Below are 23,984 nucleotides of genomic sequence, written 5' to 3' on the forward strand. Positions count from 1 at the left end.
TCAGATGACTTGTTAATCAACTAGGTACAGTGAGGGACCAAAAGAAACCAAAACAAAACAAAAAACAGAGGGCAGGATTCACTTTCCAGCAGTCTGAAAACATTGACAGATAATTTGTCAATATTTGGTTGACAAAAATTACAGATGCAAAGCAATTAGAAAATCATTCTGAAGTAATATAGAAATAGGTGCAAACAGTGTGGACTATCTCTGCAGAAGTAAGAGAATTACAAAATAAAGGAAAGGTTACTGGAGGAGGAGGTTTGTCATGGAAGCTTCTGTGCAGAGTGCATCCATGCTCATTACTGTATTGGTTAACCACGTGGGATTCGGTCAAGGTATGAACGTTTTGGGTAAAGCATCTGAACCTGTTCGGATTCTAGAATATTGACAAGGTAGACTCTCTCTGCCTGTTGGCGTCGGAGGCACACTGTCACCGTGATGCTGTGCTGCAGGAAAATATGTACCTGTGATTTGGACTTTCTGTGTAACGGCTGTTTAAGTTCCTCCGGCACATGGGAAGCACTAAAAGAAGACAGCTCAGCTTCAGTATATTGATTATCTTCCAGTTTCCTCATTTTGAGGCTATCTGTGAAGTGCCTTATATGATCTAGAGCAGAAAGTCCAGTTTTATATTCTTCCTCTTTATACCTAAAATGAACCAATGGGAAAGCACAGAGGGTTTTTTTTTTTCCTTCTTCAGTTTGTTATCCAACCAAATCACTTTTCATCGGAATCGATACAGCTGTCAAACTTCATATTATAGTTGCAGTTATAAAGAAGCATGCATCAGTTATTGGGTTCTTTAAAGTGTCCGCAAATATTAGATCTTAAAAACATACTTGTTTTAAGATTTTTCATAACGAAAGCAAGTGTATATAAGAGGCAGAGTTAAAGTCAATGATGTGGAGTCAGCAATGCTGTGGAGACGCAATTTGTAGGTTTGTAATTTCCATTTAAAATAAAGCCAGTTACGATAATAATATTCAGTGAGCATCCACTATCCATATGAAAATATTCCTATGAACGTAACTATTTGGTTAGTTTTTTTCCATTTAAAAACCTACCTATAGAGATTACATATATACCAAATTTAATGAAATTTATCTCAATAATATTTGGCTGATAACGCACCAGATTTTTGAATGAAATAGATAATGTCGAAATCTCTATTTTCCTTTGGGTTTTACAGGTAGAGTCTAAATAAATGTCTGGGTACTCAACTGATTTTCATTTAAACTTCCCATCTCAGGTCAATCAGGGTCCCACAAACACCGACACATTTGTATTCTTGTGGATTATGTTGATGGCTACCTTGTTTTCACCTATTCAGGATTCATCCACTAAATATGCCCTGCTAATTCAAATTTACTGTTTATGGCTAATTACTCATCAACTCCTGCATCCTGAAATACTGCCTTAATGGAATTACACCCATATATGTATCTACTCCTGCTTGTGTACTGATGTCATCCCAGGCGCTCACCTCACTGGGGACGTTTTGCGACTCATCTCCAGGGCACTGGCTTCCTCATAGTCATCCTCAGGGTTTCCTTCATGTAAATTGCTCGTCACTGGTTCTTTTCCTGTTTTTCCAGTAATATCGTTGTCATCATCATCCTCATCTAACAACACTTCATCTTCTACTTCTTCATCATCCAGCAAATCTGAGTTCTGACCGGTCACCAAAGTCTTCTCATCCTTAAAATGACTGCCATTCATTCTTTCAAAAGCATAAGGAAAGAAACAGGCCCAATGATTGGTTTCATTTTTAAACATGCAGTTTGTTCTCTTATCATGTCTTCCCAACAACAGTTTAGAGTTTCAGCACTCTTATAGCACATTTTTATTGTTTATGCCTTATGGCAGCCTTGGGAAAATAATGTAACTTCACAAATGAGAAAATAAAGAAAAAAAATAATTGGGTGATTACTCAGAGGATAAATGGAGCTTCTGGCACAACCGGAAAAACAGTCTCAGGCTCCTATTTCTTATCAGACCTTTGCCTGATAAATGATATCATTATATATAATATAAAAGGCATACATATGTTACATATGTTTTCTCTACGTAATGTTACCTAATTATCATAGAAGTGCCCACCATTTAAAAAAATAGGTTTTTGGAAAATTCATATCCCTGAACAACATTGACAAAAACCTCAACACACATGCCTAAAGTGAATCTAAGGTTCAACGAAAATGTTAAAATAGCTCCCAGGGACCTACCGGTATTTGATATTTCTAGGTGACATTTGTGGTATATGCCACTTAGACATCCTGTTCAAACTTGGAAGTGATTGAGAGCTCACTTATTTGTACTGTCTTCAAATTATCCTTGAGGGTCTGAATATAAAAAAAAGTTCTCTGTTTCCCAGAAGAACATTGAGGTGGGTAGTTATCTAAAAATGCAATTGGGCAAGTATCTTTCGAAGCTTACTTAGCATGCATGTCTGATGTGATACAGAAGAATATTTATTATATTTTAAATATTTTAAAAGTCACTTGTAATACTCTAGTTGGTGGTTCCAAAGATAGTATTATGTGTTTCAAAAGTTTAATTATATATAAAAAAAGAGTTTAATTACACAGAAGTCCCAATTTAACACATTTGAGAGCACTGAGAAAAGTAGGACAATTTTCTCAGGTTTTAAAATAAACATAAAGAATGTATAAATTGAGGGGAGTCTGGGTGGCTCAGTCGGGCAAGCATCCGACTCTTGGTTTTGGCTCAGGTCACGATCTCAGGGTTGTGAGATCAAGCCCCACGTAGGGTTCCACACTCAGCACGGAGTCTGATTGCCCCCTTCCCTCCCCATGCTTGTGCCCTCTCTAAAATAAATAAATAAATTTTTTTTAAAAAAAAGGAATGTAAAAATTGAATTTAAGTTTCATTGTAATATTTAAAAGTCAAAATTAACTTAGTTCCAACTTGATTACAAATGCATTGGACTAGAGTATCTCCTCCTAACCCACTCTTTTTAAGGATATATGACCTGGGAAGTTAAGGCACTTCCCTAAGTTCAGAAAGCTTGTTGAAATTTAAGTTCTTGCTACAGAAATGTATGCCATTCACATTCAATGGAATTATTTCTCAGATTATGCGAGATCAGCATAATGGAGTATCAGCAATGTACCCCATCCCTTTCCCCATGTAAAAAAATAATGAGTCTGTATGTTGGTAAATTGAACACCAATAAAAAATAAATTTAAAAAAATGAGTATAATTTAATATTCAGATTTCCCAAGGTAAATAAATAAACAAAACAATGTTGGGTGTGACAGATGCACATAGCAAAATCTTAAAAACAGTCGTATTAAAAAAAGTCATATTATCATTATTAATCTTTTTATACAGCCAGTCTCTTAACCACTTTTATCAAAAAATGATGAAAACATGTTTTGCACAGACATAAATTATTAGTTTCCAGATACACTGCCAACTTGCTAGCTTGAATGGATTGAAACTGTTATTTTTTAAAAATGAAAGAAAAAGTAGAAGAACAAAAGAATGCATGGATGAAAACCAAAAGTAACAAAGCCAACATGATTAAGAAAACCTATTTGTTAATTATGCTTTCAAATGTGGCAATTTATGGAGGATAAATTATTCATCAAAAGTAGCCCCGATAGGAGTTGAGGGGGGAGTTAAATGACTCAATCTTCTTACTTCTGTGCTGTTTGGACATGTTGAAGCCAGATGTCGCAGCTACATGCAGGCTCACAAATCTCCAAGTAAGTACTAGAAAATCTGAGAAGGCATCTCAGAACCCAAATGGTGGTTTTTGCTCAACATTTCTTATTTGTATCGTGTAAATATCATTATCAAAATGTAAGATCGTGACTCGCTTCCTTGTTCCTACTACTTTGTACTTCTGATCATCTGCTCATCTTTCATCCTCCGTTCTCTCTTTTACACACACACATATGCACACACACACACACAAATGGGCAAGCAGAGAGGAAGACATATCCAACTGCACAAAGTCATAGCTCTTAGCGGACTTCCTAGAACCCAGGAAGGGTCATGTAATAAATAGGAGATCTTCTCTCCTTTTCCCCCTAAATACACTTTTATATACATTGAAGAACAGACGTGGCCATATAATTTTATTATCTGGGGATATTATGCTTATTTGAAGCTTGGCTTACTTTAAAAACTACCTAAAACAATTACTTGACTTCTAAGAGCATGAAAAAATAGAGGACATTAACAATAGTACCCGTGTGATGAAACGTAATGGAGCCTTCACTAACTTCACGTGATATTACAATCGGCTACGCAACATCCTAATTGAGTAGGGTAGTTATGTTCAAAAAAATTCAGTTCTCAACATCAGATACTTAATTGGAAACAAGAAAAATGAGATCTGGTATTTTTGGTAAAATAATGTTTCATTTAACATCGCATAAGATGTAAATACCAGATAAGTGTTAACTATTATTAGCAGCAGCATTAAAAGTTTTTCTTTATGAATTAAGCCCCATATATGCTTGATGTTGATGTTGACAAGAGGTGGCCAGGGCACCGGGTCACTAAAAACAAGGAGGATCACACCCATTGAAACAAAAATGCCAGAATTAAATGAATATCCACTTGAGAGTATATAGGTAGCGACAGAATTGAATCAAGAAGTCTCAACTGTTTTTAGGTAAAAAAAAGATACTTAAATGACATTCAATAGGCATTTTATATATAGGTATGTATATATACATACACAAGTGTGTAGACATAGATGTAGATATGGATATAGATCCCCCCACAGGTACTTGGAGTCACAGGCTACCTGTCATAAACACGTGATGTGTGACAGTAACCACTACTGAATCAACTGAATCCCTGTGCTGGCTTTCCCTCTGCTTGGCAAGTTTTGATACAATATTCTAATTAGTTATCAAGAGAAGCAGAACAGAACAGTGGTAAGAGTCTGGGTTTTGGAACCAGACGGCCCAGGTCAAATCCCATTTATTAATTACTGGCATGACCTCTGGCAAGATATTTAACCTTCGATATCTCCATTCCTTCCCTGATAAAATCACATAGTAATAGTCACCACCTTGTGGGGCTGTTATGATCATTAAATTAACTCATACGTGTAAAGTGCTTAGGATAGCATTTAGGATTTAGTCTGCACTAAAGAAATGCCAGCCATCGGTGGCAGGGGTCACCTTAGTGTCACAAAAGTGAGCACAGCAAATCTATCTGGAACATACTGATTTCAGAAATCAGAGAGTTTAAAAAAAAAAAAAAAAAAAAGGAAAAACTCAGCTTTACCTCTCCTCTGTGTTCCTGGGAGACTGGCTGCTGTGGTTGCTATTCCCAATGAAATTACGGATTTCTGTGAAGTAAGCATCTTCCTTGTCATCGAGAATCGCGCCTGTACTTTCCAGTTCGGAGTGAGGCGATGATGTTGCTGTACCTGAGGGGAGAGAGCCCTTGGTGAAAAAGACTACTCGTGGTGTTCAACTTACTCTGAACCTTGTTTCTTCCTCATTGGATCGGCGTTGTTTCCTAAAACAGGCTCTTCTGAATGTTATTAATGGTAACTTTAGGAGGCCAAAGTCTTCCCAGATTACCACATACATCCTAATGAAAGTCTCCTGGGGAATATTTCATACCATTGACATCATGAGGTACGGTCTCCCAAAGATGTTTCCCCCACAGGTTCCTCCCATTCCCACTGTGACATGAGAATATTTTCATTCATATAACGAGGAAGCAAGGTGAGGCCAATTATAAAGAAGCCTTAAATAGATGCTGCCAGAAGAAACCGTATACTCAGTCCTGGCTGCAGTCTGCATGTATTTATTGCTTCTGTGCTAAAGCACGTTCCCAAATAAAGACTGTGAACACACGCCAACAATTCCGTATTCTGGTTTGATGGGTGAGGCGTTGAGTAGACTCAACACACCAGCCCAGAGTCTGAGCTGGGCCAGCATTAAGAGGACAATATGGGATCTGTCGATTATAGGATGATCTTCAGCTTCCTTACCTGTAAAATTAGGATCAAAATACCTCATCACAGGATGATTGTTAAGGTTTTTATAAATTTAAACAACTATCAACCCCTTAAATGTGGTCAAATTTACACCATTTGATTTGAGCCGTTTATCTTTCCCACAAGATATCTACAGTCTAACGGTTCATCCTAATGGTCTAGATGACGAAGATGAGAGGTGAGAACACTTCTCAGTTGAATAAAGTTATAATGAGTCAACAGATAAGTATTGAACTTGGACATGTTACATTTTTAACTCAATTATTTTCCAGAATACTTTTGATTAGGGGCACCTGGGTGGTTCAGTCGATTAAGCAGCCAACTTGATTTCATCTCAGGTCATGATCTTGGGGTCCTGGGATCAAACCTCACAACTGGCTCCTTGCTCAGTGAGGAGACTGTTTAAGATTTTCTCTCCCTCTCTCTCTACCCCCACTCCCCTCCCACATGTGCACGCTCATGTTCTCTCTCTCTCTCTCTCTCTCTCTCTCTCTCTCTCTCTGGAATAAATAAATACATCTTAAAAAACAGAAAAAAAAACAAAATACTTTTGATCAGAAAAATTAGGGGAACATGCTGTAAGGGTGCATGTGATTGGAAACTGTGGCCAATTTTGTACATTGAATTAAATTTCTGTCTCTAAAATCTGGTATCTTTAGACCACAATCATTTGAATTTTGGCTTAGAGGGAAATGAACAGTATATATAGTTCTATGTCATAGCCACTCAAGATCGTAAGCAATATGGCTCTGTATGGGGGAGGTAAGATTTATAATAAAATAACTTTCTTAGGTAAAAACAACTACTTTGTACAGCTTCAACTTTTTACTGTTTTTGAAATCTCTTTCCCTGAGTCCCATGCTTGCTCCCTCCCTTGCCTCCAAGTCATTTTCAAGATTCTGTAGAAGCAAATCATGGCTGCACAGGGTGGCTCCAAACACATACATCAATTGGTAAATATTAATTAATGATTTATTATCTAACTCTTAGAAGTGAAGGCAAGAAAAACTACCATTTCTTCTGCTAACTATGTGCTGGCAAGTCTGAATGAGAACAAGGCTAGTTTTTTTTTGTTTTTGTTTTTGTTTTTTTGCCACTTTTAACTTAATTCTACATCAGAATCTGTGACCTGAACGACACACCACTATCATTCGCTATGGGTTGCTCTGATCATGTCAACAATCTTCTATCACTAATCTTTGAAAAGTTACCCTGGGGTTGTTCTCTGAACTGCAGGACTTCTGCAAAAGCAGCCATGGTTTCTAAGTTAATATTTGGAGCATGGTATTCTGGGGCTGCCACTTTGGAGAAATACTGCCATGCCCGGAAGGCCCATTCTGTATAGGTGGAAAGATTGTTCTCTGCAATTTAGGAAATCCTGATTCATAAGTTTCCTATGAGATTGCGTTATGGTTCTCTTTGTTTGAGATTACCCATCGAGATGAATCCAGGAGAATATGAAAACAATCCAAATAAGGTCCTGAGTTGTATATTATTCAGCAGTCACATCACCCTATAATCTCAAGGGAAACATGTTATAAATTTTAGGATCTGTCTCTGGTCTCAAAGTAGAAGGACAGAAGAAAGATCACAATTATCTCTTTTTTTAAAAGTATACTTGATATGCAGTATTATTCACAATTATCTTTTAAAGTAAGAAAATTAAGCCATCTTCTCGTAACACAATTGATTACCTACCAGACATGTTCCCATTCTCATGTTTCTTTAGGTGTCTGTCTAAGTTGGTTTGTTGACCAAAACACCTATCACATAAGTGACACTTAAAGGGCTTCTCCTTATTGTGGATGTTACGAACATGCCTCTGCAAGTTGGAAGAGATGCTAAACGATCTGTCACAGTATTTGCATCTGAAAAATAAACAGAGAAAATATTTGCAAGCAAATCAAAAGATATTTCTCAAGACTAGTCAGCCAGATATCCAAAATTATCATCCATAAAACATTTTAGAGAAAAGGCATAGGCAAGAACATTATTTGCACAGTCAAGATTTCAATTCCAATAGACTTTGATTGCTTTAAAGATTTTTCATGACTTTAGGAAAAGCCATAATAAAATACGGCAATTTGGTTGCTTCCAAATTTATTAGCGCCATTTAGTTTTCATGTTTTAGATAAAGCTCACAAAATTAAGGACATTAATAAATAGTAGCATGTTTTATCTTCTGCTTAGGATAATACCAATAAGTCCTTTGTAAACAAACATGAAACAAATTCACATATTCTTCAAATAGAGTAAAAAGATCATTTTTAATTTCAAAATTTCAGAGTCTGATTAAACAGTTTGTTAGAAAATCCACTTTCTGGGATCCCTGGGTGGCGCAGCAGTTTGGCGCCTGCCTTTGGCCCAGGGCGTGATCCTGGAGACCCGGGATCGAGTCCCATGTCGGGCTCCCGGTGCATGGAGCCTGCTTCTCCCTCTGCCTGTGTCTCTGGCTCTCTCTCTCTCTTTCTCTCTGTATGACTATCATAAATAAAAAATAAAAAATTAAAAAAAAAAAAAGAAAATCCACTTTCTCAATTGAAAATCCTACAGGAACTTCCATTATTTTCTCAAAAAGAGCAGTAAACTCCAGACTTTTTAAAACTGAGGCAAAGTGAGTAGTTTATGACAAACCAAAGACAGTGATTTTCATAATCTCTAGTGATTACAAGCCCCCAGAGCCTTTACTCTGATAACCTTTAAACTGTATTTTTTTTAAACGATTGATTTATTTAAGAGAGAGAGTGCACATGGGGAGGGGTAAAGGGAGAGGGAGAAAGAGAAGCAGACTCTCCACTGAGCACAGAAGCTGCAGGGCTCAATCCCTGGACCCTGAAATCACGACCCGAGCCGAAACCAAAAATCAGAAACTTAACTGACTTAGGCACTCAGGCACCCCCATCTTTAAACGGTTAAAAAAAAGAAAGTAAGGCTTTTTGCTCAGCAGGCAGTCTGCTTCTCCCTCTCCCTCTGCTCATGCTCTCTCTCCATGCCACCCCCCCCCACACCATCTCGCACTCTCTCTCTCAAATAAATAAATAAAATGTAAAGAAAAAAAAGAAAGAAAAAGAAAGTAAGAGTGGCACCAAATTCTCCTTTTGGAATAAAATAAAGGTCTTCATTAATCTCTGCTTTTCCAATTCCCCCCCAGTTTTCCATTTCTGTTCTTCTTACAGAGTTCATGGCATTTCTGAACCAGGTCTGTTTTCCAGGAAAACACTTATTATTGGTTGGCTAATTGTTTCTGCCTTCCATGTGATTAAAAAAATATATATCATAAGTTATTTTGAAGTTCTCATTTAATCATAAATAAAAATGTAACTCCCTCCCCCATATCCCCTACTTCCCAGCTCTTATGGATAAAGAAGAAAAGTGGGGTAGTCCATGGGGTTATCCTCCTTTCGCATTCTAAAGACAAGACTGTGTTCGTTATTTGTTTGTGTGACTTTTTGGTATATGTGTTGCTTAAAAAAAAAAACAAAAAAAAAAAAAAAAAAAAAAAACCCTTTCTCTAGACAACTTTTAAGTGAAAATTTCTAACTTAGCAGCCAATCTTTAACTTATTCTTCCATATGTGAAGGGTCCTTCTCCTCCCACTTCTGAATGTAGACTCAGTGGTTCAAGTGCTCTACATCAAAAATCACCCCATTCCACTCGAACTGTTTGGGTTTCTACGGCTGTCTCCACGTGATGCCAGAAGTCTAGTTGGTTCAGTGGGGAAAATAAATCTGTTAAACTAGTTACTTTGGCATAGTATCAATAAGCCTACTCAAGGGCTGATTTAATTTTTCCCCCTTAAAAAACTGCCCTCGCATGATGAGGTTCCTCAACTTTCCTCACTTATAATATTAATTGAAAAACGTGTGAAACCCCACATTCATAGTCGTTGTAATATTTTAGCCTCTGCTTTCGGAAAAAATGTATATTTGAGTCATGACCTTCTCTGTAATAACTGTTGACTCCCAAGGACCACTACAATGAGGATAATGATACAATTAGCACAATCGTGTTGTATCAAGCAGAACCACCTAGAAAACACTGCTGGAGAAAACTTATACTGCCACCAAACATTTTTCACTCACAGCATTTTTTACATACAACATGAATTAGAAAGATTTTTGTCTTTGACATGTTTCTAACTTTCTGCTTGCATGTGAAGGGGCTTTTCCAAATCTAATAGGCATCATCTACTCTAATATAAATAAAATCGGCCAATAAGAACATTCTAGGCAATAAGCATCTATTATTTTGTATCTTTCCTCCCCTAATATCCTGGGCAAAAGCTTTGAGTGCTCTTAAATAAAGAAATCATTCCAATAAATGCTCCAATAAGTGCTCCAATAAATCAGTAGGTAGTTACGAGTCTAACTTTCAAAAATTCTTAAAATGAATACATAACATAATCATGAGCAATACCCTATCAAGAATTTGGATGTAAACACAGGGGTCATGGGAGTCTTTGAGATCATGGTGTGAGATAAAAACTGACATGGGAGCCCCAAGTCTGGGTTTTAATTCTGGATCTTTTAATACCAGGCTTTACAGAAGGCAATTAACATCTGTGCATCTGAATTTCTTCACTTGTAAAACAGAGGAGCTAGACAAATAATTGTTTAAGATCTCTGGCTATGCCAACATTCTGGCTTGAGTTTTTAAAAATACACATACCATTTATGGGGTAGAATAAAACCATGGATTCAAGCTCAGAGTAAAATGAGCATGATAGAGTTGCATATCAGATCCCTGGTTGTAATAAAATGTGAAGTGTTGAAATCTTTCTTCCACTTAAGCAAAATTCCTGGGATCTGAAATTTTCTCAGAAAGGCAAATCACCAACAGCTTCCATTTTTATATCTCTCTGAGACTTATGTCAAGTCCATTCTATTACATATAAGGTAGAAGTATCACTTATGATTAGTAATTTATAAAACATGTAGGAAAGCAAAGAATTTAAGAAAACACATTATTATTTTCTGAGCTTAAGTCCCTCTAGTTTTCTCTTAAAATTTCAATTCTCTTCAAATGAGCATTCATCGGTCTGCCCATTTTCTTAGTCTTATATGTAAAGAAAAGTCTTTGAAACCTAAGAAATCATTTATTTTAACAGGAAAAGTGAGCGTGCAGACAAAAATAATTTTACACATATGCAATGCATAAGAGTTTCAAAGCAGAGTGAAATTACGATATGGCTTAAGATAAATAGCATTTATTCTTTTAAAAAATATTTATGAGTACCTAACACTATGTACAAAGCAGTGCACATAAAACAATGTAGATTATATTTTAAAATTGAAGAGAATGTTGATAACTTTCATTCTTTAACAAACAATAACATATTAAAGTTAGACACACGTCTCATGTGTCACGTGGCCGATCTTGACATTTAACAGCATAAGTGAAGAGGTAGTTTAGAAATTGTTGGCAGGATTGTTCCTCTTCCTACAATATATTCTATTTCATCCCTTCTACTCCTAGCTCCACATCGTCTTCTTCCTCTCGGGGTTTAAGGTTTATTCCTTAAACCTCTTAATGGAACCTGGGGACAATGACTTAGCTATACTGGGGAAACAAAGTTATAGACGGCTTGTCAACTCCCAGCAGAGATTTAAGACTTGAGAAAGAGAGGTTGTGATGTTATGATATTGTCAATTAATATAGCACCAATTATTGAGAAGAGAGAGATGGCACTAAAATAATTTTTTCAGATACTTTTTAAAATGAAGGCGCCTGGGTGGCTCAGTCAGTCGAGCATCCGACTCTTGATTTCAGCTCAGATCATGATCTCAGGGTCATGGGATCGAGCCCTCCATCGGGCTCTGCGTCCTGGGCATGGAGCCTGCTTAAGATTTTCTCTCCCTCTTCCTCTGCCCCTTCCCACCTCTCTCTCTCTCTCTCTCTCTCTCTCTCTCTCTCTGTCCCTCTCAAATAATAGTAATAATAATATTAATTTTTAAAGTGGCTAACATTTCTTAAATGCTTATTCTAGCCTAGATCCTGCTAGCCGATTAAACAGTCAGAAGCCCTGATTTCAGAAATTAGGACTCTTCTAATTTTTATCTTAGCCACTAGTCAACTCTTTGACTCAAAATCGAAAGGACAGACATCTCAGACATGCACAAAAGTAGCCTCCTTTAAAATTGTGGCAATACATCCACTCTAACTACTATAATATTAACCAAGATATGTAATAGAAATCATTGTCAAACCTGTAAGGCTGCTCTCCTGTGTGGGTTCTCAAGTGCCGTGTTAGGTTCGCGGACCTTGGAAAAATCTTGCCACAGTATCTGTTATGAAAGATGTTTATAAGAGAAAGCACAATCGACTTTATTTCACTCAAGCCGCATAGAAGCCAGATGCTTTATTCCTGATTTAATTAATCTTGCATGGAACTCACATGTCTTTGGTATTTAACATTTGCAACAAAGCCATTCTACAGATATAAATAACTCCACGAATAAAGGCTGTGTTATGAGATTTGGTTGAATTTGCTCACGCATAAGCAAGCAGTTTATGAAAACAGACTTTAGTTTTGATGACCCCCGTGTGCCTCTTTTATTAACTCTGTATCTTTAGAGTCGCAAAACTGAACCAGACAAGGGGATAAAAAAATGACAAGAGTCCGTGACTCTGGGTTGATGTAAACAGATTTCAAATGTTTCAACTCATTTTACATGTTAGCCACAGTGACAACTCTGTACATTGAGCGGTATCAGATCAGACAAGATCCGAAGACCTCATCCATCAAGGTATGTTCCTATAAAAGCTTTTCTGGAAAGAAAGTGACACATTTTCCAAAGAGCAGATAAATTGATATGCCTGAGTCAGATGCCACAAATTTCTGAAGACAATTCAGAAATCATAAGCACAATTTTATTTAAAAGAAAAAAAAAACAGAAAAAAAAACAGGCTTTGCTGTAATACTGATGGGTAACAAGAAACTTATTAACTAGCTTTCTCCACTTATCGACCTTATTCGTCCTTTGTTAATGGCCTTATTCTTCAATGCCATGACAATTAATAAATGTATGCTTGAAGACAGTAGTATTATACCTTCGGATGAAAATAATTAACTGTGAAAGAAAATTCATAAATATCAAAGTGAAACAAGTATTTGGCCTGTTTCCAACCTCATTTATCACAACCAAATGGCCTGCGCTAAAATTCTCATTTAGTAATAATTTTTTGAAACCACTACTTCTATATCTCCCTAAATAAAGAGTACTTTGAAGTGCTTGAGATCTATCAGGGTCACTATTAATCATCCAATTGGGAATAATTTCTAAAATAAACAGCAGGGCCATTTGAAATCAGAGGGGGGATTTTTGGACAGGCGGCCATAAGGCGCTCCACAGTCACCTGCAGGTGTAGCGTTCTTTCCCTTTCCGCAGAAGGTTCTCCGGCAGGGCGTTGGGAGGCGCTCTGAAGTTGAACATGGAGGGAACGGACTGCAGAAGTTCACTGGCCTCTGGTTTCAGGGCACTGAAGCTCTCTAGCTTCTCTGCCATGTTTTCAATAGCTGACATCTGGAAGGCAAGAGCACAAGACCATGAAGGACCAGTCTGACTTCTTTTCTTCTGTACTAATCTCTAGCAAACCAAGAAATCCTTAAGAAAAGGGAAGCATGGACTCTGCTGAATGCAGTGGACTATAGGAAAAGGTGGTAGTGTCCCAATATTAGACAACAAAAGGACTCGTCGATTTAGGAAACAACGAGGGTAGAACCATGCTCGTAAAATGCTGGGTGAACTTCTTCCTAAGACCTTGGTTAGGCCATTTTGTCATAATCTGATATACAACCGAGCAATGAAATACATGGGGCAAAAATAAAACCAACTTGGATTGTTGTTATTCAATTAAGAGACAACTTTAGTGCTACATTATGAACATTAAGAATAAACTGGACACCACAGGGGAAGGTCCTGCATACCTTGCCTAGGTAGTAAAAACCATAGGAAGCATGGCATCCCACGAAAGGAACTCACAGCATGAAACACAGCAGGTGTTCCAGAGTTAGAGTTTAAGCCAAATGTGTGTGGGGCGGGGGGCAGAAAGAAAAAAATGAATGTCTAGGAGGTGTTTTGCCTAAGACCAGGTTAACCTAATATCTGGATGTGCGACAATCTTAAATGGCACCATATACAAGGAATTTTGATGAAATATTCATTTTTTTTCCTGGACAAAGACTGAGTTGAAAGGCAGTTCGTGATATATCATCGTGACTTCACGTAATACACCTTGGCACGGGCGCTATAAGGACAGTAGTTAGCGTAACCGCACTCTCGGAGAAATAATCTTCCAAAACTACCCCGCCTAATTCTTCCCTTCAAACAACCTAATTTATGTTGCTTTCAACCTTCAAGTTTCTGTCCACCTGCCCATGTGTCTGACGATCCCAATCGGAGGAGGATGGCATCCACTTTGAAAGGCAGCTTGACCCTTACTGTCCTCAGCGAGAAGGACTCTCTCCTTTCCTTCAACCCTCCCAAAATGTTAAGTTTCCTTAGTGTTCGTATTTTATTTGGAAGCTGCTTACTACTGAATTTTTAAGTAGAAAAGCAAACTCTCAGGCCATCCTGTTAAATCAACTCACCCATTATTTATTTGGTTCTCAGGCACTCTGCCACTGGAGAGCTCAGAAAGCCGTTAAAAAGGTGTTTGCACTCTATATGCACTCTGTGTTTCTCGAAGAGCTGGGGCGGGGGTGGGTGGGTGTTGGGGTTTAGACCGGGAGACTCCACGCAAGGACAAGAATGGTAACAACTGCACATTTGAACAACTGTTTAACCCAAGAGGATGATGATTCTCTCACTGATGAGAAGGCAGGACCGAATTGAAGGCCTAATTTTACGAGCTCAGGTTAGAAATAAAAGGCAACACTTTCCACTCAAAAGGGAAATTCAGGAAAGTTCTATTCCGTGGCCAGGCAGCCAAACAGAATGCCACTGACTCCTTACGGTGAAGCAAAATCTTAACAGGGTGGCCTGTCGACGATTCGGTTCTTACGAAGGGAAATGCCCGATTCTTCAAATGACTATTCATGTTATAGTTAGCGCCCTCCTTTTCCCTTTATGGGAACACTGAACATAAGAGCCTGGAGCCTGCCCTCTCGTTTCATGCCCAGACTCCTAATGCTAGCTACAAATTGCAACGTACAGGGTACCACTGCCAATTTGCCAAATGTCTTTCATCAAACATGGTGCAAAAAAATCTCAGAGGAAAGTCAAGATACATTTACTTGTCAGACGACAAATGTGAACGCATTGGGAGGCAGTAGGGGCTCGAAGCTCAGGGGTTTGATTCATAATCACTCAGCTGCTAAAACATTCTCCACAGATGCAAGTGGACAGCACATTTGTCACTATGAAGGATTTTGACACATACTGATCACAGGGCAGAGATATGGAATGATGATGCTGCTCAGAGAGGTTGGCGGAAACTCTGTCCCTGCAGAATACGGTCATTATCCCCCTCTAGCTGGAGCATTAGCATTTTCATCTTCCTTTGGGTTTTATTTATTAAAAATCAATCCAGAAATATTTTATGATACTATTTTATTTGCATTTATTCCTTCTAATTGTTTCCTGCAGAAAATCATTTCGATATTCCACCCTCCGCGGAATAAATTGTCTGAGTGAAAAATGACCTCTGGCCTTCAAGCTGATTAGCAGAAACAAGCAAGGGTCAGGGTCATGATCGCATACATTTATTGGGAAGAATAGTAAGTGCATGGGTGATGATTATTAATGTTTTATTTATGTACATTTAATATTTGAGTAAAGTTTCATTATCTAGCGGTTTTAAATCATTGGAGTGTCCGCCCTGCTGACACACTCAGATTCCTGCGGCGATATATCTTATAGAAACACTTTGCCTTTTATATGGAAAATAGCTTACTCATGACTCTTATTCTCGCCTTTCATCTCTAGCACATATAAACTGCAAGTCCTTCAAGTTATTTAAGAGCAATTGGCTGTTGAGAAATGTGTCTTGCTTTAGTAGTAGCTAATACCTCCTTTTGAAGAAAGATTGCTGTGATTACATTACTTCAAACTACTCCGATCTGGGGAAACCATCAAGAAACAAGAAAATACACGATGGGCTTGATAACTAAACGCTGACACTCTTAAAGATAATAGGCAAAAAAAAAAAAAAAAAAAAGATGATAGGCAAAAGAATAGGGGTGACCCGAATGCTTCTATTAAAAGCCACCCCCACCTTTGGCTTCCAGTGTCAAAGGAAAAGATTAAACAGGAGTGAGGGAAAGGGAGAGAAGGAAGATGGGAAGTGAGCCGAGGGTAGCTATTAACACCACACACACATACACACACACGTGCAGCACTCTCTGTCCAGCTGGCAACCACTGAACATAAAAGCCACCACTGAACCCTCCCTTTCATCTTCAAAAGATTTGCTCTCATCGCACTTGACCTCAGTTGAAAAGAGTAAGTGTCCCCATTAGGACAGATAGAAGTGGCTCCGACATCTGCCAGTTGGGTGGGTTAGCAGTTCTGTGACCAACAACAGTCTGTCGTCTCTATCTTCGGTGAAGGTGTTGGATTAAGATGAGCTTCATCTAGTGCCTGGGTCAAAACCCTAACTTTCTCACTCTCTGGGCTGACTCATAGGATGCTGTTCCTGAAATGACAGGCATTTTACAGGAGAAGCAGCAAGTTTTGACATTCATTTTAAAGTCTGGCTTGGTATTTAAAAATCAACATGCAATGGGATAAATGGAACAGAATCTAGCTACATATATATTTCAATTATGAAAAACCCAATGAAGAGGGCAATGTGTACTGCTATAAAAAAAAAAGAAATTTGCTGAGAATGGGGAAAATAAAGGAGGAAAAATTAGATCATATATTTTAGAAATGCATTGCCCTGTGTCCTATTAATGTCACAGGCTAATCTCTGATCAGTAAATGACAGGTTTTTTTTTTCCTATGGAACAGTAATTTTTATTTATATATATAATAGTTGTTGATGGTATCTGCAGCCAGATGTCTGGAAGAGGAAGTCATTGTACCCCTTACAGTCCCCAAGAGGCTATTAACTTGATACTGACGCAAACTAATATTTAGACAGAATTCCCTAGATCCTACCAAAAAATGCAGCTATCTCTCTAGTCAAATAGAGTTAGTATTTTTAAAAACATTTCAGCAGGCAAGATATCATCAACTGGGTCCTAAGCACTTAGCTTAACATTTATTATCTGGCAGCCAATAATTGATGACATGAAGAAGTTTCTCATTAAAACCATTAAAGTGACAATCTGATTATATGAAATGATATGTCCAATGGCACCATGAATTATGTGACCTAATGTTTTACAAATTAGATTACACATGCCTTTATCATAAAACAACTAACTTCTCATAAATAACTTATGATGGGAAAGTTTGTAGATTTGGTAGTTTTCTATATTTATTCACTTGATAATCTTAAGAAATCTCAAAATCATGGCCTTTTGGGGGAGAAGTAAGTATTCATGGTTTACGGCCATCTCATTCCATGTATCACATTCAGCAGTTATGATTATCCAATTCCTTAGAATGTGTTTACCACTAAAAATGATAAACTTTAGTATTTTAGTAGCTCCCACTAATATCTGTGTTTTATAATACGAGTAGAAGTCATAGCTCTGAAAGCCCTATGATTCAGGGAATGGAAGTGTTTCCAAAGCATTGCAATGGCAGCTGCTATACCCTTGTGTCATCAGGAAAGGGAGTCTAACCTAAAATCTGACTTGGTTTTGTAAACTGGTGGAACCATTGGACATATATGTAGGGGACAGCGCCTTATGAAAGATGCAGCCAGCCACATAGGTACTGTCAAGTAATATTTCCACCTTAGAAGGGAGGAGGACCCGGAGGCATGATACTCAGGGAGGAACACTAGAAATATCACTAGAAACATAAGCCAGGTAATCAAAGCACAACTCCATCAACTGCACAACTTTGTCCAAGGAAGTCTCTCTCTCTCTCTCTCTCTCTCTCTTTCTCTCTGTCTCCCTCTCTTCCCTTACACTTTTGAAATAAATGAACTTAATCCTTAAACGTCTATCAAAATGAGAAAAATCACAATTCATCACATACTCCACGGAAGAAAGAAAACGGAGGAATTTCTGGTAAGGAAAATCTAATGTCAGAGGAAACAGTAAGTGCCACAGTGCTCCAACTTAACATAATTTATATCTAATTATACAGTGACAAAAAGAATTGAACTGCATTCCAAGATTTTACCCGTATCTCAGAATCAGAATAATCCTGAGTAAAGAAGAGAATGAAAGAGTAAAAGTATATATAATTAGAGTCAATTTGATAATACATGTTATTTATATGGATTTCCATCGACCTAAAGTTTTCTTTGAGAGTGAAAACAAAATAAGCAGTATTCTTTGTGTCTTGAGCAAAAAATAGAGCTGTCTCTTGGTATTATTACCTGACAACTGCCTGTATCTGGAAATAAGAACTGAAAGTTGAGGAAGTGAGACCCAAGGCTGAAAGATTCATTCACTGGTTAGATATGGATTTTTAAACATTTAGTCTTATTACTCCAAATAGCCAGAACTAAGTTCTGCCCTGGGATATACGGATGTGAATTCCAATGTCAGCTTGTGTCTACATGTAAGTTCAGGTTTTAACCTTTTGAAGGCCTTATCAAAAGCATCTTTAACATGCTGATACAGGCTCCCCCAAATAATGGTTGTTTCCACTTAGTGACCCATTTCGAAGGCTCTTTTAACAAACATGCTCCCAAGTGCCGCGAAAGAGTTCTACATCAAGGTATAATTACATGGAATGGGTCAAATTTATAAAATAAACTTCTTTCTGTAAACAATTTATAGCACACTAAATGCCCAATTAAAACGGAAAGTATTTTGCAGCTTGACAAAGCTGGAAAACGATCTGCTGAAGCCGTGTCATTTAATGGAAGGCGGCTCAGAATTCTTCATGTCTGTACAGCATTTTATAATATTAGTTGTTTTCCTTTTAATGCTACATTATTTTAGTCAAAAATATAAGTAGGAAACTTACCCAAGTTCTCTGATCAGGCAGTTGGAACTGGGAGCAAAATTGAAACAAAAACAAAAAATTACTTCTGTATCAGTATCTTTATTGCAATCTATCCTTTGAGAAATTAACATTTATACAGACTTTGTCATTTTTGCTTATCATGTAACTGTACCTTGAGTAAAGGCTTTGGAAATGAAAATTAAATGTTTTTATAACACTGCTGGATTTCCTCTATTTACCTAAATTAAATTTTAGAATCAAGGTTATAAACCAGAATGTTTTTTTCCAAGAAAGCTAAACATTACCTACTACCAAATCTTAAAGAGTGAAGTAGATACTTCCTTATTTGTTTTTACTCACTGCAAAACAAGAGAGTCCTAAACTTTAATAGATACAACTTCAGTAATTTCCTGAAAAAAAAAAACGTCTAGTCTCTTGCATTTGTATAACATTAATAACGAAGAAGATATTTACTCAAACGTAAATCACTGGGTAAGAAAAAAGTAATGTACTTGGAAATGCGCTGCTTGACTTTTATTAGCATGGGATTCAGACCATTAGTGGTCAGAACAAGAAGGACATTAATGAAAACAACTACAAACGTATAGCTACCTATGTCAGCTTATGACAAGAATCACTGGGGAAAATTTCAGTGAGTTGGGAGGTGAACTCTTCCAGGAAGCACAAATGTCGTATCCTTAAAATTATCATTTTGCTTGGTTACATGGGTTATTTCTTGCCCTTATAAGCTATGGTATCTTTAATAAGGAAGATACACAGTTTTTAAGGATAAAAGATTCATTGTGGAGGAAAGCTAACAAGAAGAAACACTTTGTCGAAAGCAAAATAGAAGATGAAGGACAAAAGACTTAACTGATTTTTACATCAATATATATAAATGATAACTTGGAAAAAGACTTTTTCTCAGTTTTTTGGGATATACTAACAGGATAGTCAGACACTTTAAAAAGAAGAAAATAAAAATGAATGAATAAAGGACAGAAACAGAGGTAAAACAGAGTCTTTTTGCAGATGTATACAAGCCAAACATCTGGAAATAAAATGTATTAGCCACCCAAAATATATTTAGAGTATAGGAAAATCAAACCAAGGAGGAAAAGCCAGTTTTACGACAGCACAATTGCCAAATGATTTCTAGGGCAGTTCAAATGAGCCATCAATGTAAATGCCAAGCACCTAAAATGCAAAGTACCCAATGAAATGGACATTCTAGAGATCACAGAACACCATTCCCTGCGTCTCACCTCCCTGTGGCTATCATTCCTTTTCAAAATTGTAATCTAACCAAGACTCTACAAACAATTTTCAATCTATCAAGAAAGAACCTCTATAATACTTATCTCTACCTTATATTAAACTAACTTACTTATAAAAGAAAAATAGAAATCTAAATAGTCCTCTCATGGCCTGACACAGAAAGCATACTTCTTTAAAAAATTGAATGGGTGACGGGCACTGGGGGTTATTCTGTATGTTAGTAAATTGAACACCAATAAAAAATAAATTAAAAAAAATTGAATTAAGTGAGGAATTCAGATCATGAGAATAATAATTAAAAAACTCCACAGCAATTGTCTTTTAATTTTGTATGTGTTCCTATATCTTCTAGATATTTTTGACAAGATTCTAAAAACACACATTATTTTTCCAAGAGGCAGTGAGATGGCCTAATACTCTTCCAATACAATTCAATAAATATGGGCAGCCTGGGTGGCTCAGCGGTTTAGAGCCTGCCTTCAGCCCAGGGCCTGATCCTGGAGACCCGGGATCAAGTCCCACATCAGGCTCCCCACATGGAGCCTGCTTCTCCCTCTGCCTGTGTCTCTGCCTCTCCCTCCCTCTCTCTCTCTCTCTCTCTCTCTGTCATGAACAAATAAATAATTTTTAAAAAATCAATAAATATCTAAGTGTCTATTGAGGTTTTCACCTTTCATTAGTTAGGAACTGTGCCCTGGGAAGGAACATACTGAGTAGAAATACAAAGACACACACAAATTCTAAAATCAAACTTGCCTAGAGAAGACCACTACCAAGACTTTCTATACCTATATCTATGTTTTCCCTAAAGCAGTAAGAATATGCGGTTTCCTTTCTATGATGATGATATTATTATTATAACTCTGAGAAATACATAGGGAAAGTATTATTCCCATTTGGAAGACAAAGATTCAGAAGCCCCAGAGCGACCATATGATTTGCTCCAATGTACTTTAAATGCAAAATGAAATAATGAATGGTCTTATCCAAGCATTTGTTTAGCTACAAAATCATGGCAAGCCCTGGGAGCAGAGGCTAGGGCTTCCATTTCGGCCTCCGGCTCTGTGCCACCCTTACTTCTGGCCAATGAGGCAGTGCCAAGAACACAGTGAGCATCTTTCCAAGTACTTCTAGATACAGGTGTAGTCCCACCAAAGAAACTGGGCTCAAAGGATGGCGGGAGAGTATTTTACTGACATTCCTTCACATTCAAAATGGAGTACTTCTGCATTCAACAATAATGAAAGCTCTTCTTCATTTAGGTTCTTCCACTTGCCAAGCCCAAGGGGTCATACCACGTATTGTACGTGAACCCTCACAGCTATGCAGGTAAGGCTAGATGGGGTATTCCCAGCATGCAGAGAGAAGGCACAGAGAGATGAACTGTTTTGCTCAAAACCTAAGCATTTTTGCTAATAAGCAGTAAAACCAGTCCTAAAGCACTCATTTCTGGCCCCAAATCCTCACAGCTTGTCTCTGTTTGTGTTTATTTATGGGAAAGTGGATCTTGAGGCTATAATGAAACTGAGTGCTAGAAAGAACAAGAATTCTGCTGAAACTTTAGGATATCTGAAGGCAGATTTTCTGAGAGAACAGACTCTGGTCTGAAGGCTTGAGGAAAATTCAGGTGGCCCAAGCTTATCCCAGGTGACAGCTGTTATTTCATCTGTACCCCAGTGATATACAGCCATTACCCACAAAAAACAGCCACGGTGGTTATAAAAATGATAAAATCTTTCTGCAGTAGCTGGCAAATAGCCTCTGCTCCAAGAACCTTGAACTGTCCTCCTACCAACCTGGCCACATCTCAAAAGACCCTTCAGAGAGCCCACCAGCCAGCAACTACAGCTTTAACAACTGGTGCTGCGAGGACTTTCAAGATCCTGCTTCAGAACGTCAGGAGTGCATTCCGATCGGTCTGTATTCATGATGTACAAGGTGCTAAATATTTTGATTATCCCTCTTGGGTCCTGTTCTAATAGCAGCAGTAGGCAGTCCTTTCCACCAAGACATGACAGTCTGGCGTGGGAAGGAGGCACACACTGCCACTGCGCTCCTGCAGGCATGTTTGCAAGGGCTGTACAGATGCCCCAAGCACTGTCCAGATGCCTCACCTTTTGTGATCCTTCATTCGCTTTGGAAATACCAAGAGATAATAGATTTTCTTCTATTATTTTATTAAAAGTAAGTACATACCAGAACACTTTTTTTTTTTTTTTTACATACTATAACACTTGAATGCACATGTGGTGCTATTGGTAGACAATAGATTGCCCATCTTATGAACCAGCAAAAATTTACTTTGGCTAAGCTAGAAATCTTTGAATTTCTTTTTTTTTTTTTTAATCTTTGAATTTCAGAAACAATAGGGACCTTACAGCCAACTCTTTCATCTTACAGATAAGGAACTAAGAGCCAGGTAGACTGAGTCACTCAGGGATCCTGAATCTCAATCTCTTTTTCCCTCCGTGATACCATGTACCCATAGCACTTAATTTAGAAGTGATTAGTTGCCAGATTTTAAAGGTAATAGAATATGGAGAGAATTTTATTACTGTAACTAAACGTATATAACTATAGCATCCCCATGAGCAGTTTCTTATAATTAGAAAGTAAGCTATCAAGAAAGATACACCTGTTGTGCAATATCTGACACAAAATGCATGTTATGTTCAGCTTTATTAGCCCATGAGGCCTAAAAGTGCAATTTGAATCAACCTAAATGTAAAATTATAAGTACCTGATAAACATTTACCTATTTTATAACTTTTCTTTTCCATAAAGTAATTATGTAAATAATATCATTCCTTAGCCTTTCTATGTAAAATGCATACTAACTGGAACATTTCTAACCCTTTTAATACCAAATCATATATTTTCTCACTTTGAAATAGAATTTTTGAGCAATGATCGATTTCTCCATCTAACTGGAAGATGTACCTCTTCACTCTCATACTCTGTTGTTCAGGACTTTGAGGAAGTACTTGAAAAGTTTGAAGAAGAAGGAGCAGAGGGGCAGGGAGAGTCGTATCCCCAGATAATTTAATTACCTCATAACTTCCTTTAAGACTGCTTGCATAAAATTCCACCAATTTTATTAGAGGAGCATAACTTTTAGTTTGAATATATTGAAACAGAATCAATTAGTTCACTGATTTTAAGCATTTTCAGAAAAATTTTGCTTGCCATCTATAAAGACCAGAGCTTACATCCTTTAAAAAAAAAAAATCAGAAATAAAAAACAAAATATCAGGTAAAAAAACACATTTAGGATGTTTATATATTTGGTCTTTCAATACAATTCAACACTCTGCATGTTGACTGATATGTAAACACTGTTCTTAAAAATAACCCAATATGTAAGGTCACAGGGATGAACCCATTAGATGGCACCGCTCTGCATTCTCCCTGCAATGGGAAACTGTATATATTTTGATAAATGGACACAGCTCCATTCAGCAAACAGCTCTGTGTATTGTGGTAAATTCTTGTGCAATTACAGAACTTCGCTGGAATGCCCAATGGTCTCTAGATAAATTCCTTCACCCTCTATGGTAACAACTTGTCAGGTAGACTCATTTCCTGTTTTTTATCTAAGCACTAAAGGAACTTGAAGGCCCTTCATGAGTTTGGGACGAGTCACAGTATGATCTACCTCTCACCAGCAGTCATTTTTAAACACAAAGGACAAC

At 37.5% G+C, this 23,984-nt stretch overlaps 1 protein-coding gene across 13 annotated transcripts in view; it reads right to left on the reverse strand.

Annotated features, from left to right (window-relative positions):
* MECOM (MDS1 and EVI1 complex locus) overlaps positions 1 to 23,984 on the reverse strand; it is a 553,056-nt gene that overhangs the window by 4,804 nt on the left and 524,268 nt on the right. For 9 of the 13 annotated variants that reach the window (XM_038583823.1, XM_038583822.1, XM_038583821.1 and 6 more), the window contains 7 exons: positions 19,036 to 19,062; positions 13,355 to 13,521; positions 12,205 to 12,282; positions 7,697 to 7,866; positions 5,275 to 5,419; positions 1,487 to 1,723; positions 468 to 651 (listed from right to left, as the gene is read on the reverse strand). In XM_038583823.1, the coding sequence (XP_038439751.1) occupies positions 468 to 651; positions 1,487 to 1,723; positions 5,275 to 5,419; positions 7,697 to 7,866; positions 12,205 to 12,282; positions 13,355 to 13,521; positions 19,036 to 19,062 (1,008 nt within the window). The remainder of the gene's footprint in view (positions 1 to 467; positions 652 to 1,486; positions 1,724 to 5,274; positions 5,420 to 7,696; positions 7,867 to 12,204; positions 12,283 to 13,354; positions 13,522 to 19,035; positions 19,063 to 23,984) is intronic. The other 4 variants (XM_038583825.1, XM_038583824.1, XM_038583833.1 and 1 more) reach the window with 2 other exon arrangements.

Source organism: Canis lupus, chromosome 34 (genome assembly GCF_011100685.1).
Source record: "Canis lupus familiaris isolate Mischka breed German Shepherd chromosome 34, alternate assembly UU_Cfam_GSD_1.0, whole genome shotgun sequence".
NCBI lineage: Eukaryota > Metazoa > Chordata > Mammalia > Carnivora > Canidae > Canis > Canis lupus.